At 47.7% G+C, this 15,793-nt stretch overlaps 1 protein-coding gene across 1 annotated transcript in view; it reads right to left on the reverse strand.

The window, feature by feature from the left end:
- SGPL1 (sphingosine-1-phosphate lyase 1) overlaps nucleotides 1-15,793 on the reverse strand; it is a 56,341-nt gene that overhangs the window by 4,597 nt on the left and 35,951 nt on the right. The window contains exons 6-12 of the mRNA XM_077778512.1: nucleotides 14,966-15,042; nucleotides 12,740-12,868; nucleotides 6,295-6,383; nucleotides 4,790-4,895; nucleotides 3,357-3,455; nucleotides 2,588-2,737; nucleotides 933-1,171 (exon numbers count right to left, since the gene is read on the reverse strand). Of these exons, the coding sequence (XP_077634638.1) occupies nucleotides 933-1,171; nucleotides 2,588-2,737; nucleotides 3,357-3,455; nucleotides 4,790-4,895; nucleotides 6,295-6,383; nucleotides 12,740-12,868; nucleotides 14,966-15,042 (889 nt within the window). The remainder of the gene's footprint in view (nucleotides 1-932; nucleotides 1,172-2,587; nucleotides 2,738-3,356; nucleotides 3,456-4,789; nucleotides 4,896-6,294; nucleotides 6,384-12,739; nucleotides 12,869-14,965; nucleotides 15,043-15,793) is intronic.

Below are 15,793 nucleotides of genomic sequence, written 5' to 3' on the forward strand. Positions count from 1 at the left end.
AGTGGTTCAGTCAGTTGAGTGCCTGATCAGCTCAGGTGATGATCTCAGGCTTCATGGATTTGAGACCTTCCCTCCCCCCGCCCCCCCCCCCACATGCTGACAGCTCAGACCCTGGAGCCTGCTTTGGATTCTGTGTCTCCTGCTCTCTCTACCCCCCTCCACTCACACTCTCTCTGTCTCTCTCTCTCTCAAAAATAAGTCAACATTAAGAAAAAAAAAAAAGATGCACAATTTTTTTTCTAAAAGAAAAAAATCCTGCCAAAATCATCTATCTCTACAGTTTAAAAAATCATATATGTAGGGGCGCCTGGGTGGCTCAGTCGGTTAAGCATCCGACTTCAGCCACTCCCCGCCACCCCCCAGCCCAGGGGAGCCACAGAGATAGGCAGGCAATACGTGAAGGGTAAGCTGGCCGAGCATGCGGCCTAGTCCCAGCCTGCTCTCAGCCCTGAATGCCCTCACTTGGCCCGCCCCCAGGCCCCCTGCCTCCTCCTCCACTAGCGATTCCCCACGTGTGATTCCTAGACCAGCAGCCTCGGCACCCGCTGGGAACTTCCTAGAAATGCAAACCCTCAGACTTCCTTTCCAGATCTACCAAATGAGAATTTAAAGAAGCCCTCCAGATGATTAGGACACACGCTCAGGTTTGCATTTAGCTGTCTACTGGCCCCTGGTAAGAGCTGCCGGCTGCTGACACACCCTCTGAGTGAGGACGGCTACGGACAAAGCCTGGGTCTGACCTCCGGGTCACAGCAGGGCAAGGGAACGCATCCTCTGGGGCTAGCACCACACCCCTGAGCCGCCACCTGGGATGCCTGGCCTCCGGCAGGCAGTGACAGACCAGGAGTGTGGGTGCTTGGCCCGGCAGACGCCTCGAAGCTGCGAGCAGAAAAAGCAAGAGACGAGGCAGGATCCCAATCTTGCACACATACTCTGACTTGAGGAAGCGAGAAGTTTTGATGATCTGTTTGGTAGCTTCGACATAGCCGCTCTCACCGAAGTGCATCAAGGCGGCCCAGCAGGCGGCGCTAATGCCTCCAGGCCGTGAGCCCGCCATGGTCGGGGAGGCGTAGATGCCACCCTGCCAATCTGTAGCAACGAAGAACTGATGGCCCCTGTACTTCTTGTCACAGTACAACACCACGGAAGAGCCTTTGGGGGCATAGCCATACTGAAGGGGAGAAGCACACAGGTGAGTGTACAGTTCTGGCCCCCACTCGGCACACAAACGTCTTTCTCACACGCCAGCTTCTCTCTGCTTCCCGCTCACATTAAACATTCAGAGTCCAGGGGGCGCCTGGGGGGCTTGGTCAATTGAGCGTCCGACCTCAGCTCAGGTCACAATCTCACGCTTCGTGAGTTCAAGCCCCACAATGGGCTTGCCGCTGTCAGTAGGGAGCCCACTTCAGATTCTCGGTCTCCCTCTTTCTCTGGCCCTCCCCTGCTCTCATCCTCTCACTCAAAAATAAATAAACTTAAAAAAAAATTCAAAGTCAGAATGTCAGAAGCTGGAGGGAACTCTCTTTGAGGGACAAGGTGTCCGAGGGCTTCCCTCACCCAGCACGTGGGTTCTTATGTAAAACATGACACGACCCCAGGGTGGCGAATCAGGATGGAAGCAAAGATAAGTTTCCACTGGAAACCAGGAAAAGGGTGGAAATTGCATCACTTGGAGCACCTTAAATCACCATCTGACTCCCTTCCCATTATTCTGATTTGTATTACCCTTCCTTTTTAAAAAAAATCATGGTGCTCAGAACCTAGAGGCTACGTGATCCAGCTGGAAAATAAACTGTGCCTGGCTTCCTTACAGAAAATGTGCCCTCCGAACGACCTCTCCCTGCAGCACGCGTGGAGCTCAGTTTGCTCCCTGAAAAACCCCGGGAGAGGCGGCGAGAAAGGCGGCTGCTGGGGACCGAGGTGAAAGTGGATCGGATCCTGACGGAATATCTGTACACGTTACGTAGGGTCCGAAAACCCAGTCCCCGCTACACTTGAGATTAAAACGAGCTCTGCAGTGCAGTCAAAACGAGGCATGCGCTCCTGAGGCAACGTTCCTTCCCCACGTCTGCACGCAGCCTCAAAGTGCTCCTGACCAACCCAGACTTGCTCTCCGTCCACTGGGGTGGTGGCATCCGGACATTGCTAAGCACCTAAGGTCTTCCCTTTCTCCACAGGACCCGCCCGTCAGCCCGCCCTCGTCACGCAGGCCAGGAGCCCCAGCGGCGAGGAGCTACAGCACCAACACACACCCTCCTAGGAATTCCACCATCGACCTCACCCCCACCTCCATCCCTCAAAGCTTCAGGGAACTTTGTTCTATGGGCCACACGCATAGGTGCTAGCATGTCCCAGTCACATACGGTCAGCGGGTACAGAAATGCTCTTAGCCACATGCCACCAAGATAACGGGTCTCTTTTTACTATCACTCATCACCTGAACCAGCTACCGCGGTGACAGCACAGAGCCAGATTTACTTCTACATTTTTTGGCAGAAGCTGACGCTCTGATCAATTCATTTTGTTGACAACAGTCAAAATCATCAAATGCCAACTTCGATGAGCATTCGGTCCTTCCCCACCTCACCTTGTGGGTATCAGCCGAAATGCTGGTGACACCTTTCACCCGGAAATCAAACGGCTGCTCCAGCGGGTACCCTGCTTTCTCCATGAAGACGATGAGGAAGCCCCCCAGACATGCGTCCACATGGAGAGGTATTTTGTATTTGACAGCCAGCTGTTCCAGAACAGATCACAAGAGAATTTCATTTACAGCCGTCTAACAATAACATCACAAGACACAGGTGGAGAGGTGTGCTGTCATCCCAAGGCCATTATGCACGATGGCTTTCAGGTTTTAAAAAAACAGGCTGGTTTTGACACTCCTAAGAAAGCTCATCTTTCAAATGTATTTAGCCTTCAAAAGAATTCATCTGAAATGTGGCATTTTATATTTACATATGCCGGGCCCCAAACTCACTGCAAAGCCAAGCAGGACACAATAATGCTCTGATTTAGGGGGAAAAGGTCCTGCACTAGTAGCGGCTGGGTGGGGGGGCACCCCTGGACACCGCCCCCTGCTGGGCACGCCCCTAACGAGCAGCCCATCTCCTGGCTGAATAGAAACAGCAGTGCTCTCTGTGTCCAGAGTATCCGGCTTCAATGAAGGTTCTACCTTGTGTCACCTCTCCCTTAGGGCAGAGGCTCTGAAGGTTGCTGGAGGGCTTCTTCCGGGGCTCCTGGGATTTGGGCATGAATCAGAATGCACACTCGCTTCTCCCCGCCGAGTCCCGCACCATCAGATTCTATTGTAAGGTCTCAACCTGACTGCCTCGCAGCACATTTCTCCCACGTACCTTGGCTACTTCAGGGACCGGATCTAGGATGCCATGAGGAAACTGGGGGGTTGAACAGACAAGCATGGCGGTGTTCCTGGAGATGGCTCTCCTCATCGCCTAGGGGATTAAAACCAAAAGGAAAATGAGAAGCCACATCCACCTCACTCTCCTCTGCCGCCGCAACTGCCAGCTCAGGGTCTGCACTCAGCCAGCGCCGCCGCCTCCACCTCTCTTCTCCCATGGGGGCAGCATAGAAACCAGGCCAGAGGGGTCCCTCCAGGCAAAACAGTCTGAGGCCACAAGGCGGCAAATCACTGTGGGAGGAAACAGGGCGGAACAAGTCCGGTCCACTCACTAGCGCTGACTCCAGAGGGAAACTACTCAACTGCCCCTGCTCTGTCTCCTGGCCTGTGCACTGCGATTACTACCTATCAGCTTCTACAACTTCCCTGGGCTGTCATAAGGCTCAGATGCAATCTGTGTAGCATGCTAGAAACTAGAAAGTTCAGCCACGAAGGCAAGGCATAAAGATAAAGGACTACTAATCAGCCTAAAAAAAGGAAGCATGCCATTTGTGACAACATGGGTGAGCCTGGGAGCATTCTGCCACGACGGGGCTGGCAAGGTAAATCCTGCGAGACCTCCCACCCATGGCATGTATGGCAGCCCATCTCAGAAGTCAAGTGTGGAACGCTGCTGGCTGGAGGTGGGGGGAGAGGAGCCCTGAGCATCTGCGACCCCTGACAGGAAGTTGTGGGCAGCCAGCGCAGGGCCACATGGCCACGACATAACAGCACTGCACTGCGTGCCTGAAACCAGCTGGAGGTTGGAGGGGAGTCTAAAGGATTCCAACCACGGAGGGGAACAAAAAAAAAAAAAAAAGAAAGAAAGAAAAAGCCAACAGTAACTATTTGAGGAGTTGGGTATGTTCAACAGCAGCACTGTGGGGATTATTTTGCAGTGTTTACATATCTCAAAGCATCAAGGTGGCACCTGACATATATACAGTTTTTATCTGTCAACCCGTTAACTGGTCAGGTAGGATGTGGGTACAGATGGCGGGCAGCAATGCTGCTAGTGCTACTAACTTGAGTAGCTAGGTTCTGAATAACATTGTCACTATTCTGTTGGCAAGGACGCCGACTCAGGCCAATGAAAAGCACAAGAAGGGCCTGGGGGCAGGTCAGTCCGTGCTCACGGTACAAAGAGAGAGGAGAGGGTGAGGTTGCTGAAGCAATATCCGGGTCTGCAGAGCGTGGATGGCTCATCTTGCCGTCAGAGCTCGCAGATCACATGCACTCACCACTGCCAGCAGCAGCTCGTTGGCTCCAGCCGCCGCGGCCCGAGGCCTCGGGAGCCCCTCTGTGCCCAACGCTGGGAAAAGCCGGGCGGGTAGGTGCATCCCTGCACCTCACAGTCCCTGGAAGGAAATGGCCCTTCAGGGTACTCACCCGAATATCCACCTCCATCATTTTGTTCAGCGGAACCCGTATAATCTTCATCCCAAAGTAATGGGCTGCTTTGTCAAATGCAGCATGGGCACTCTGGGGGGCCACACTAAACGGCGGAGAAGAAATGAGATTCAGATAAAAGCAGGGTTCGAGGGACAGCCTGCGGCTCATCTTTATCCCCAGGAGCAAACTTCTGATTCTTTTTCCTTGCATTTTTATAAGCGTTTATACGGTTTTTCTTTTGAACCACAAACAAAAAGAGGTCAGCCAAATGATCTTCTACAGAAATCTCCCTGTGATTTAGGAAACCCAAAGTGTAAATGAGGGCTGACAGGTAGAAGACGAGGGACCGGGCATTTGGATCAGCTTAGCATCAGGCAGAGCCCTCTCCTGTTGGCCAGCCAAAGCTGGGGACAGCCTTGCTGGGGACATGCTGCCTGACGCGACGCACAGCCAAGCAGGGACCCAAGACTGCTTGGTGGGGGTGTTCCAGCAGGTTGGCGGTTCCTTCCCTCTCTGAAGCCCACAGCCTGTGAGAAACTCAAGTTCCCACCGCTCCTACAAGCTTGGAAGCAGCCCTTGAAACAGCACTGAAGCAGGGGTGCCTGTTGGGCTCCGCTGGTAGAGTATGCAACTCTTGATCTTGGGCCCGTGAGTTCAAGCCCCACGCTGGGCATAGTGCTTACTTTAAAAAAAAAAAAAAAAAAAAAAGGCAAATGGCACTGAAAAGGAGACTGAGCCATGGGTACATACTCAGACTTCTCTCAGTTACTACAGCCTCAAAATCGATGCATTCCCCTTCAGAAAGGAAAGTAAGGTACTTCCTGAGTAAGTACCAGGCACTAAGATTTATGCATGAGAAGGACGGCACTTGATTTATTCTCTCAGGCAGGAGATCATGTGCAACAAAACACTTAGTCACTGACATTTTCAGGAAAACAGTAACCCAGAGGCTGTGGTACAAACACACTGGATAAGGAGAGGGTCTGGGGAAGAAAATGCAGCCAAATCTCAAAATTACATCCATGGGGTGGCATTATGGATGAATCTCAAAAATTGTTTTAAAACTCCCCCCCCAAAAAAAACAGCCTCAGGCTGAAACCTTCTTAGGGAGCACCCGAGGCAGCCTATTGTATTTAAGTAACTTTCACTGAACTGAGGTAATGAGAGAGTTTTCCTTAGGCTCTGCGTTACTTATAATAAATATCCCAGAATTCAAAGATGGAGTCCTGTGACTCTGTCACCTTTAGAAAAAGGCTCCCATTCTTGCTTTCAGTGCACACCACGTATAAACTCGGGGGCTGGGAAGGGGAATGACCTTTAAAATTAACAGGCTGGTCCACCCTGGAGGTTGCAAGATGTGAAGGGATAAGGGTCAAGGGCACAGGAAAGGAAGAATGAGGAACTGCAGAGGAGGAGGGAAGGGACACGGCAGAAAACAGGTGGTCAGGCTGTCCCCAACAGCAGTACTCCAGACGGACCGCCTGAAGGCCACACACACATACATTTCTGGAGTTCTGATCCCGTTCGCAAAGGCCAGGTCCCGGTAAGCTTTGCAGGCCATCAGTATGCTTTCTGTTCCCCCAGAGGTCACCTGTAATGAAGAAGAGATGCCATCCGTGGAATGGAGTGAGGGCCAACGATCAGTATGCACTTCCCACCTTGATCTTGATGGAGTCTGATGCAGAAGCCGATAAGATCTAGAATGCATTCTGCAGAGCAGACACTGCAATGTGTACTGGAAGGAAATCTGGCTTTATCGGCTAAGTCCGATCTTGGTTCCCAGCACTCAGAGGGCCTGTCATGCACCCGCTCTCCCTCACTGGACTACAAACTCATGAAGTGGGGGGCCAATGTGCTCATGACAATGTTCCGAGCACCTAGCCTAACAGCTGACACCTAACACCACCTCAACTAACACTTCTCGCAGCCTGGTGGGACTCTCGGTAAACCGTGACCAACACAGGCAGGCATTCCCATCAGGCTATTCTCTGACGACACCTAAGAATGAATCATTTCAAAGCAAACAAACAAAAAGCCACAGCACTGAGCTAGGTGGTTATTTTCTTAGATCTTTCATCTCCGACGGTCCATACAAGCTTAGATAACTTTCTCATTACACAGCTAAAAAGGTGAGCCCCGAAGACTAAAATAATCCACCAATGCCATCTGTGAGCATTTGCTGATGAGAAGTAATACTTTCTACACTTGTGCATTTAGTGTGGCTTAACAGGAGATGGAAGAGAGACAGCCATTTCTGAAGTTTCCTAAAATAACCACAGATAGAACAAAAATTCTGCTGGATACAAAATCCCAGGGGTCAGCAGTCACGTGGACGATTAGCTGAGAGAAGTCCGTCATATTTTGATTCAAGAAGTCTTTGTGAAACCTGTGACCGTCACCCACAAGGTAACACACTGAACGTGGGCACAGGGGACTCTTTACGGGTCCCTGAACTTGTATGCCGGAGAAGATAAAAATGCTTGCGGAGGCAGGGAGCTCTGCATAGGAGCAGCACGTGCTGCGGTCTAGCATAAACCCTCAGAATGTCACATGAGGAGCCAAACCAGCTGTGAAGAAAGTCCAGAAAGGACCAGCAACGTCCAAGTCTCTGGTGCATCAATCTCTTACTAAGGGCCCGTGATGACCCAAGCAAAGGTATTTCCAAACCCCTAGTCACCCAGTATACACGCCCTATTTTTAGTCCAATAACGAATTAAATCAACATCATTATTTGTTGGGCAAACAACAGTGCACTTTGACTATAAAAGCAGGAATACCTACATTCCACCTCTAATTTTTATTGCTGATCCCCCAATTTCTATGTTTGTTTACTTCTGTGTAATTTTTATTAAGTAGGCTCCATGCCCAACATGGGGTTTGAACCACAACCCTGAGATCAAGAGTAGCAATGCTCTTCCAACTAAGCCAGCCAGGTGCTCCAATTCTGTGTTTAACTATGCTGCTAACCTCCCAGACCCATGTAAATTTGATTGTGAAATAAGAAAAGCTCAATAACTATTTGTGACTTAGTTAACTTCTTCCAGCATTATAAAAACTCTCGCTGTTAATATGTAAGTACGTTGGGGAACAAGAGTAGAACTTGGCCTGCTTTGGGGAATTTTCTTTCAGAAGCTGTCTGGACTCAAAGGCATTTGCACAAGCCAAGACTGTTCTCCATGGCAACAGAATTTCTTTTAGTATATGAAATAACCTCTCATTTGTCCTGAGGCAAGTGAAATTCATAAACAGAGACAGTTTAAGTTGATGAACAAAGAATGGAAAGACCTAAGACCTTAGCCGGGAACATGCTACAGACTGCCCAGCCCTGAGGCTCTGTTGTCTTCTTTCCATCTCCGATCTCCGAACCACTTTCACCCAAAACAGCTTATCAAGAGATGGGGAGAGAGAGAGAGAGAGAAAGAGAGAGAGAGAGAGATGTAAGAGAGAGAGAGAAAGAGATGTAAGAGAAAGAGAAAGAGAGAGTAAGGGAGAGACAGAGAAACAGAGAAGGGGGAGAAAAACAGAGAAACTCAAATAATCCCAGAGGTAATTAGTTCTCTGGGAAAGACAGAAAATAGAAATAGAAAAGACTCCATCCTTCTCCTGATCCCTGACATATCCACTAAAAAAGACCATAATGGAAGAGGCATGGTTTAATTGCAGCAATGCAAAAATCAAAAATGAAAACAAAACAACAACATCAAAAAAAAAACAAAAACAACACACACACACACAAAAAACCAGGGTTTGACTTCTGGATTAAGATGGAAGACTGAAACTGCCCCACAACTACTTTCTCTCCCCCAGGACCTAGAAGAAGGAAGAAAAAAGTAGCAGAAACCTACAATAACAATCACCAAAGAAACAGATAATCGGAAGCAATACACTTCGATACTGGCAAGGAGAAAAAGAGAAGTTTCTAAAGCGTAGCAGATGGCAGAACAGTTCCTGATCCGCCCTCCAGGCCCTGAAAAGTGTCCTGTGAGCCAGCAAAATCCTGAGAATTCTCATCAAAGCCCTCAAATCTTCAGAGAAACAAGTGGAGGGGGTGCCCTTATCTTCAGATCAGTGAGTGGTAGACCTGGCGGCTAAGGAGAAACAAGCAAAATGAAGAGAATGTCGGGACTGACCCCTCAAAGTCAAGGCTCCAGGGATACAGGAGGGGTTACAGAAATGATCAAAGCCCAAGGGTATTAGTCTCTTTCAACCAGGCAGAGTGAACTCTGAGAACTCTTAACAGAATCTCAGAAGAGACCCAGCTAATTCAACACAGGTGGAACTGGTGGAACTAAGGGCCCTCAACCAAACGCTCTCACGTGAGAAATCAGCCAGTGTGCATCAGAACAAAATAGAATGTTCTGAGGAGCATGAGCCAAGGTGAAAGAAAATGGTACGGTAACCAGGCAAACATACAAAAAGAAAAAAAAGCAGCATGCAAAACCAAAGCCTAACTCAAAAGATACCAGCCGAAGGAGGAGAAGGGGGTTCCACACACCTGTCTGCCATTACGGGACAACAGGAGAAGGACATGAATTCAAGAAAGCACGCCTTGAAAGACTGGACACCAAAAACAAGAGAATGAGAACCACAGACCCCAAAACACAAAGTACCAAAGTACCAACACGGGATGAAGGCACGGGGAGCAGACCACAAACACTGCCGAGAATAAACACGATGACTGGGAGGAAAGGGTGAGGCAAGTTTAGCGAACCAGATCAGAAAAAGACAGACTGAAAGATGGACGCCACTCCACACCTGGAGAGTTGCGTCCATCGGGCTAGACACAGGTAACCAAAAGGGGTTCCGACAGGAAGCACAGGGACGGTCGCCAATCTGGGAAATCCCATTCTCTAAGGAACAGCTGAGTCGCCTGAAAGAGAAGACCCGGAGGGAAAGAGGCTGCGAGTGTGCAAAGGTCACGTGGGAAACCACCACGGATCATGGAACTCCAGCACTACAGACCCTACAGCTGGGCCGTCCACCCTCCCATGAGAAACAACAGAGAAGCCGGAGAAAACAGTAAGCATTTCTTACACCCACTGCTGAGCTAACAAGAAGGAATATACTGAACCCACATAGAGCGCAATCCAGAAACCTACAGACACGGGGGTGCCAGAGCGGCCCCGACTGTGAGAGCTGCTGCCACCCCTGGACACCAGGCCCGCTGTGACAAGTGACAGGAGATCAACTCAGGGCCTGCCCCTGGGAAGGCCTCTGCCAGCACACAGCTGAAGTCCTGGAACCTGCACCCACATTCTCGGGGGGACAAGAACTAAACCCTAGTGGTGCAGAAGAGGGCAGCAAGAGAACTGCGTCCTGGGCCCTGAGGCTTGGGTGAGGAAGAACAAGGAAGTCTCAGGAAGGGATAACAAGACGCTTTCACGAGTCTACAGTGTGACCCCACACCACCGCCGCAGCATGAGGCTGCAAGTGGAGCGTCAGATGCAGATCGGTTCCTGGCGAGTCCCTGCATCGGCAGGATGCTGCACGCTTTCTGTGCAAGGGCTTTATTTCCATCCAGGCCTCGAAGACAGGCTCCCGGGAAGATGAGCGGCGTAGTTAAACACAACAACAAAATCACAAATAGGACAAGACAACATGCATGAGACCAGCAGAGACAGACAGATTAAGGCTCAGGAGTAGCCGAATTATCAGACACAGAATATAAAATAATTACGTGCAATATATTTTAATAAAATAGCAGCCAAGGAAAGGAACGGGAAAGAACACCTGCGGGGGGCCTGGCTGGCTCAGTCCGTAAAGCATGTGATGCTTGACGTGGAGTTCAAGCCACACGTTGGGCACAGAGCTTACTTTGAAAATTAGTTAATTAGTTACCTGAATCGATGAAACCCCTGTAATTATCTCCTGGCCCCAACGATTAGGACCTCACAGACCATCTTCCCTCTCCCCGCAGACGCCCCAGCCGCCACCACTGCCACTCTGTAGAACAGCAGCTGCCCTAACAGCTCCGCCACTCCCGATTCCCCGTGTCTCCTGGCTACTTAACCACCTGCCACACGTGTGTCAGCCCCTCTCACTTTCGCCTCATGGCTCTCAACCTCCTCTGTGCCTTCTACTTGTCTCTTTAGATTTTATTCTGGTTGAATTTTTATCTACTTTGTTCCATAAATTTGACTTACTAACCATGTCAGTATTTTACAGAGTTCTAAATGAGACCGGGCTCTTTGGACAAATGGCTGAATCTGGGGTCTAGAAGCACACAAAGTCAACCTGGAATATTTCATCAAATAAAAGTATTTTCTCAAATAAAAAAAAAAAGAAAAAAAAGGAAGCTTTCAAAGACCACTTGAGTCACACAAAAGGACCCAAGAGCCAAAACTAAGAGGCTCCCGCTGGTCAAAATGGGCTAATCTGAGCATCAATCAGAGCATCGGCTCCAAAGGACTAAAGCACATAGAGTATTCTCCAATGTTCCACGCCACTGTTGACAGACACCTGGGTTACTGCCAGTTTCCAGCTCTCACGGGCAGCGGTGCTCTGAGTATACATCTACCCAACACACATGTCCCAGTTTTCCTATGGTACAAACACCCTGAGTAGTGACATTTCAGGGTCATGAGATACGTGTATCTTCAACTTGACCAGACAAGGCCGAATTGTTCTCTGGTTGCTTCACCAATGGCCTCTTAAAAGTCCACTGAGTCTGTGGCCCAGGAGAATGTGCCACATACTGTAAGCATACGGGCATCTCCCCCTGTGTCCCCTGTTCATATAAATGCCACGAAGGAGCCCATTGCTGGATTGTGGTTGGCTCTGTTTTTAACAGCGTTGGAGTTCTAGGGGGAAACGAATGCCTGGAGTACCATTCTGTTAGATACAGAATATACAAATGTGTCGAACTTTCATAGTGCCGACATAAAGAGAAATAACACTGCTTATTGGAAAAAACAAAAAACTGTAAAACATTCTTGCCCTTGGACGGGCCCTTCAATAGTTAAATCTGTAGACTTCATAATGATTATAACAGCATCCGAGAGGCTTAGTACCTCTAGGTTACCAGTACAGCATGCGGGGTTAAATCTAACTACGCTGCATAAGCAGAGATTGAGACTTTGAATTTTTTCTAGAGAAAGCAAGGATCAGTCTTTAGTCACAAATGTAAACCGAAGCTTATCCATCACAGTTTAGGAAAATTAACAAACAAACATCTACTAGAAAGAAGAGCTGAAACGAAAAATCCTCATGTGTGTCTTGAAACAGAATGATAATCTCCCCTTCCTTTACTCCTAAACCAACTAAATGAGATTCGATTTACAGCAAAATAAAAACGTAAATGTCCAGCTCAAGTAAAATGAGAAGTATATCAAAAACACTATGATGGTGTGACAGAATTATATAGACCAACAGGTAGGGAGTGGGTGCGTCGGTTGATGGATGAAAGAGGGAGGGAGAGGGACAGAGCAGATGTACAAAGCATTTACATTTAGTGAACTCAGGGTGTTCTCTAAACTATTATAGGAACTCATGTAAGTTTAAAATTTTTGAAATAAAAACCTGAAAAGAAAAAAAATATCTTTAAAAATGTCCAATAAAATGTCGATGCTCTGAAAACTATAAAAGTTGGGGCACCTAGGCGGCTCAGTGGGTTAAGTTCCTGACTCTTGGTTCACTCAGGTCACGATCTCACAGACTTTGAGATCGAGCCCCACGTGGGGCTCTGTGATGACAGTGTGAAGCCTGCTTGGGATTTCTCTCTCTCCTTCTCTCTCTGCTTCTCCCCTGCTCCTACTCTTTCTCTCTCAAAATAAATAAACTTAAAAAACATTTTCTTTTAATTGCAAAACTTAACATTTTTACATGGCTGTTCATCTGGATCTTCCTACAATAATCACCATATTAAGAGTATAATAAAATGTTTTCAACAAAGGCTTCTACTTTAAGCTAAAAAACCAAGAAAGTTGGAGACTACCTGCATATACTTACACATCCACAGGAATCCGGCCCCCCGTTGAACAGTGAACAAGCTATTCTCACAATCTCTGCCTCGATCTTTCGCAGTCCTGGGAAGATATCTGGATGTAATGGATTACTCCATGCAAAGTTTCCGTAAGCCTGCAAAGAAACGCAAGCAGATATGAAGTATGATAAATACACCGTGACAAAGAACCATGCACTACACAAAGGTTTCTAGGTATCAGGCACAGCACTAGAAGTCGGAAGAACAGTTAAGATATGTTCCCAACAGGGGCACATGGGTGGCTCAGTCAGTTAAGCATCCGACTTCGGCTCAGGTCATGATCTCACAGTTAGTGGGTTCGAGCCCTGCATTGGGCTCTATGCTGACAGCCAGCTCAGAGCCTAGAGCCTGTTTCAGACTCTGTATCTCCCTCTCTTTCTGACCCTCCCCTGCTCACGCTGTCTCTCTCTCTCTCAGAAATAAATAAAACATTAAAAAAAAAAAAGATATGTTCCCAACATAAAGAAGATCCAACTATAGTGGAGGAAACAGATGTGCAAATCAATCATTTTACAGTGTGGTGAGAGAGGAAGTATGAATGTGGTTTAAAGCACATACTAAGACACCAAACAGACCCATTCTGCAACCTTAGCTTTGCCTGTTACTTCTGATTGTGTACTCAGAGAGGTCAAATGACCTCTCTGAGGTTGCTTCCTCAGATTTTCTGGGGGATAATTCGGCCCCTACCTGATAGTGCTCTAGTGATACGTAAACAACACAGCGTGCATGCAAAGCACCTAGGAGGGCATGCAGCACAGCGCAGCCCTTGTTGTCAGGGTGGTATCAGAAGTATGTGAGCAAGGGAAGGAGCCCTAAGGAGGGAATAACCGACAGCCCCAGTGGTCTGAGGCGTCTGCAGAATGCAATCAATAGGAATTTGAGAGATCGATAGGAGTTCATCATTTAGAACAGCTGGAATGAAGGGGAGGAAAACATGATATGAGTGAGCTATGCACAGTGAAGAGAAGAGGCGGAAGTTCAAGGTTACATGGGAAAGTAACAGACGTGGTTGGAAAACAGGTGGAAGCTGGCTTACGACGGGGCTGACATTTTCTGCTATGTAAGCAGCTTGGGTATTACCCTGTAGGTGGTGGGAAGCCACTGAAAATTTTTTTGTTTTTGTTTTTTTGTGTGTGGTTTTTGCTTTTGTTTGTTTTGGAGAGAGAGAGAGAGGGAGCACAAGTAGGGGAGAGGGGGAGAGAGACAGAGAGAAAATCCGGAGTAGGCTCTACACTCGGCATGGAACCCAAAGCAGGGCTGGGTCTCAGGGCGATGAGATCATGACCTGAGCCAAAATCAAGAGTCAGACACTTAATTGACTGAGCCACCCAGGCGCCTCACCACTGATAAATTTTTTATGCAGAGAAAAAAGTCAGAGCATTATGTCAAGATATAGCTGAGCAAAACCTATATTAGTAGGTATGAGGAGTTTCATAGTTATTATAATCAAACACAAAGAACTTAGAGACTATAAGGCCAATGCCCATTTTACATGACAAAGTAGGGTTTAAGAAATAAATCTGATTAGAAAAGGAAGAAGCTATGGGCAACTCTGAAGTCGACCAAAAATGAGAATTATCTGAATTATGAGTAAGCCTACAGCTCATTCTCAGATCATCTGATTTGAGACGTGGGTATTACAGGAAATGATAACCAAGTTTCTGTTCCTCAACCCTTCTTAGCAAACAAAATATGTCTGGTCACTAATAACCTCAAATGATGGGGGACTACCTTCCCTAGTAATCTGCCTTCTACATGGGGCATCTATAAAGCCTAAAAACAAGTAATATTGTACATTTTATGGACTGAAGAGGTCTCTGACAATATTATTCATATTCACCTATGTGTGGGTAAAGAGAGACTTTCTGAACTTATTTTTAACAATAAGTTTTCCTTAAGTAATTTTTTTAATGTTTATTTATTTTTTGAGAAGGAGAGAGTAAGTAAGTACCCAAGTGGGGGAGGGGCAGAGAGGGAGGGAGACACAGAATCCGAAGTAAGCTCCAGGCTCTGAGCTGTCAGCACAGAGTCCGACATGGGGCTCGAACCCACAAATTGAGAGATCATCACCTGAGCTGTGAGATCTGAAGCTGAGCTGAAGTCAGACACTTAACTGACTAAGCCACCCACGTGCCCCTAGTAACATTTTATTTTAATTTCACAAATCAGGAGAAGAACTGAGTGGCACTCACCTTCACGAGGAGCTCAGTGAGCTCCTCCTCCCCACTGTACACGGCTCCGGACGCCTTCCCTTCTTGCCAGAAGACATCTGCAGAGAAAGTCAAGACCAGCGGGTCAGTAAACAGGAACTTAAGGGAAGGCACTTAGCTTCTATTAAAGAAGAGATAAGAAGTTAACACCACTGGTACAAAAGAAAAACCAAATTTTGAGTGGAAACCCAAAGGCGTTCTTATAATAAATCAAGAAAAAGAATTCTGTTTAAGAGCTATCACAACAAAATAAAGATGAAAGATCTTCCATGACTATCAACAACAGTGTGAAAAGGATATTAACAGTGTCCAGGTATAATAAGGATAGTCCAGGGGCGCCTGGGTGGCCCAGTTGGTTGAGCATCTGTCTATGGCTCAGGTCATGATCTCAGTCTATAGGTTCGAGCCCCGCATCCAGCTCTGTGCTGACAGCTCAGAGCCTGGAACCTGCTTTGAATTCTGTGTCTCCCTCTCTCTCTGCTTCTCCCTTGCTTGTCTCCTCCGCTTGGTCTCTCTCTCAAAAATAAATAAGCATTAAAATATTAAAAATATATACAGTCCAATGATGATGTCATCATCCCCAACTGTCTTCTAACAGGAGAAAATTTTTCCTTTATTTACATTCATTTTCTGGTCTCTGTATGACTAACTTGACTTTTTCTGCAATAGGTTCCTTCTTCTCTCCCTTCCTATCCAGTCAAAGGAAGTGTGAGGAGTGTTACGAGCAGAGTTGGCAGAAAGTATGAACTGTCAGTTCACTCTCATCAGAGCTGGAGTCCGGGAACTGAACCCCTGACCAGACAAACTATG

The sequence above is a fragment of the Crocuta crocuta genome, unplaced genomic scaffold (assembly GCF_008692635.1).
Source record: "Crocuta crocuta isolate KB4526 unplaced genomic scaffold, BGI_CrCroc_1.0 scaffold167, whole genome shotgun sequence".
Classification (NCBI taxonomy): Eukaryota; Metazoa; Chordata; class Mammalia; order Carnivora; family Hyaenidae; genus Crocuta; species Crocuta crocuta.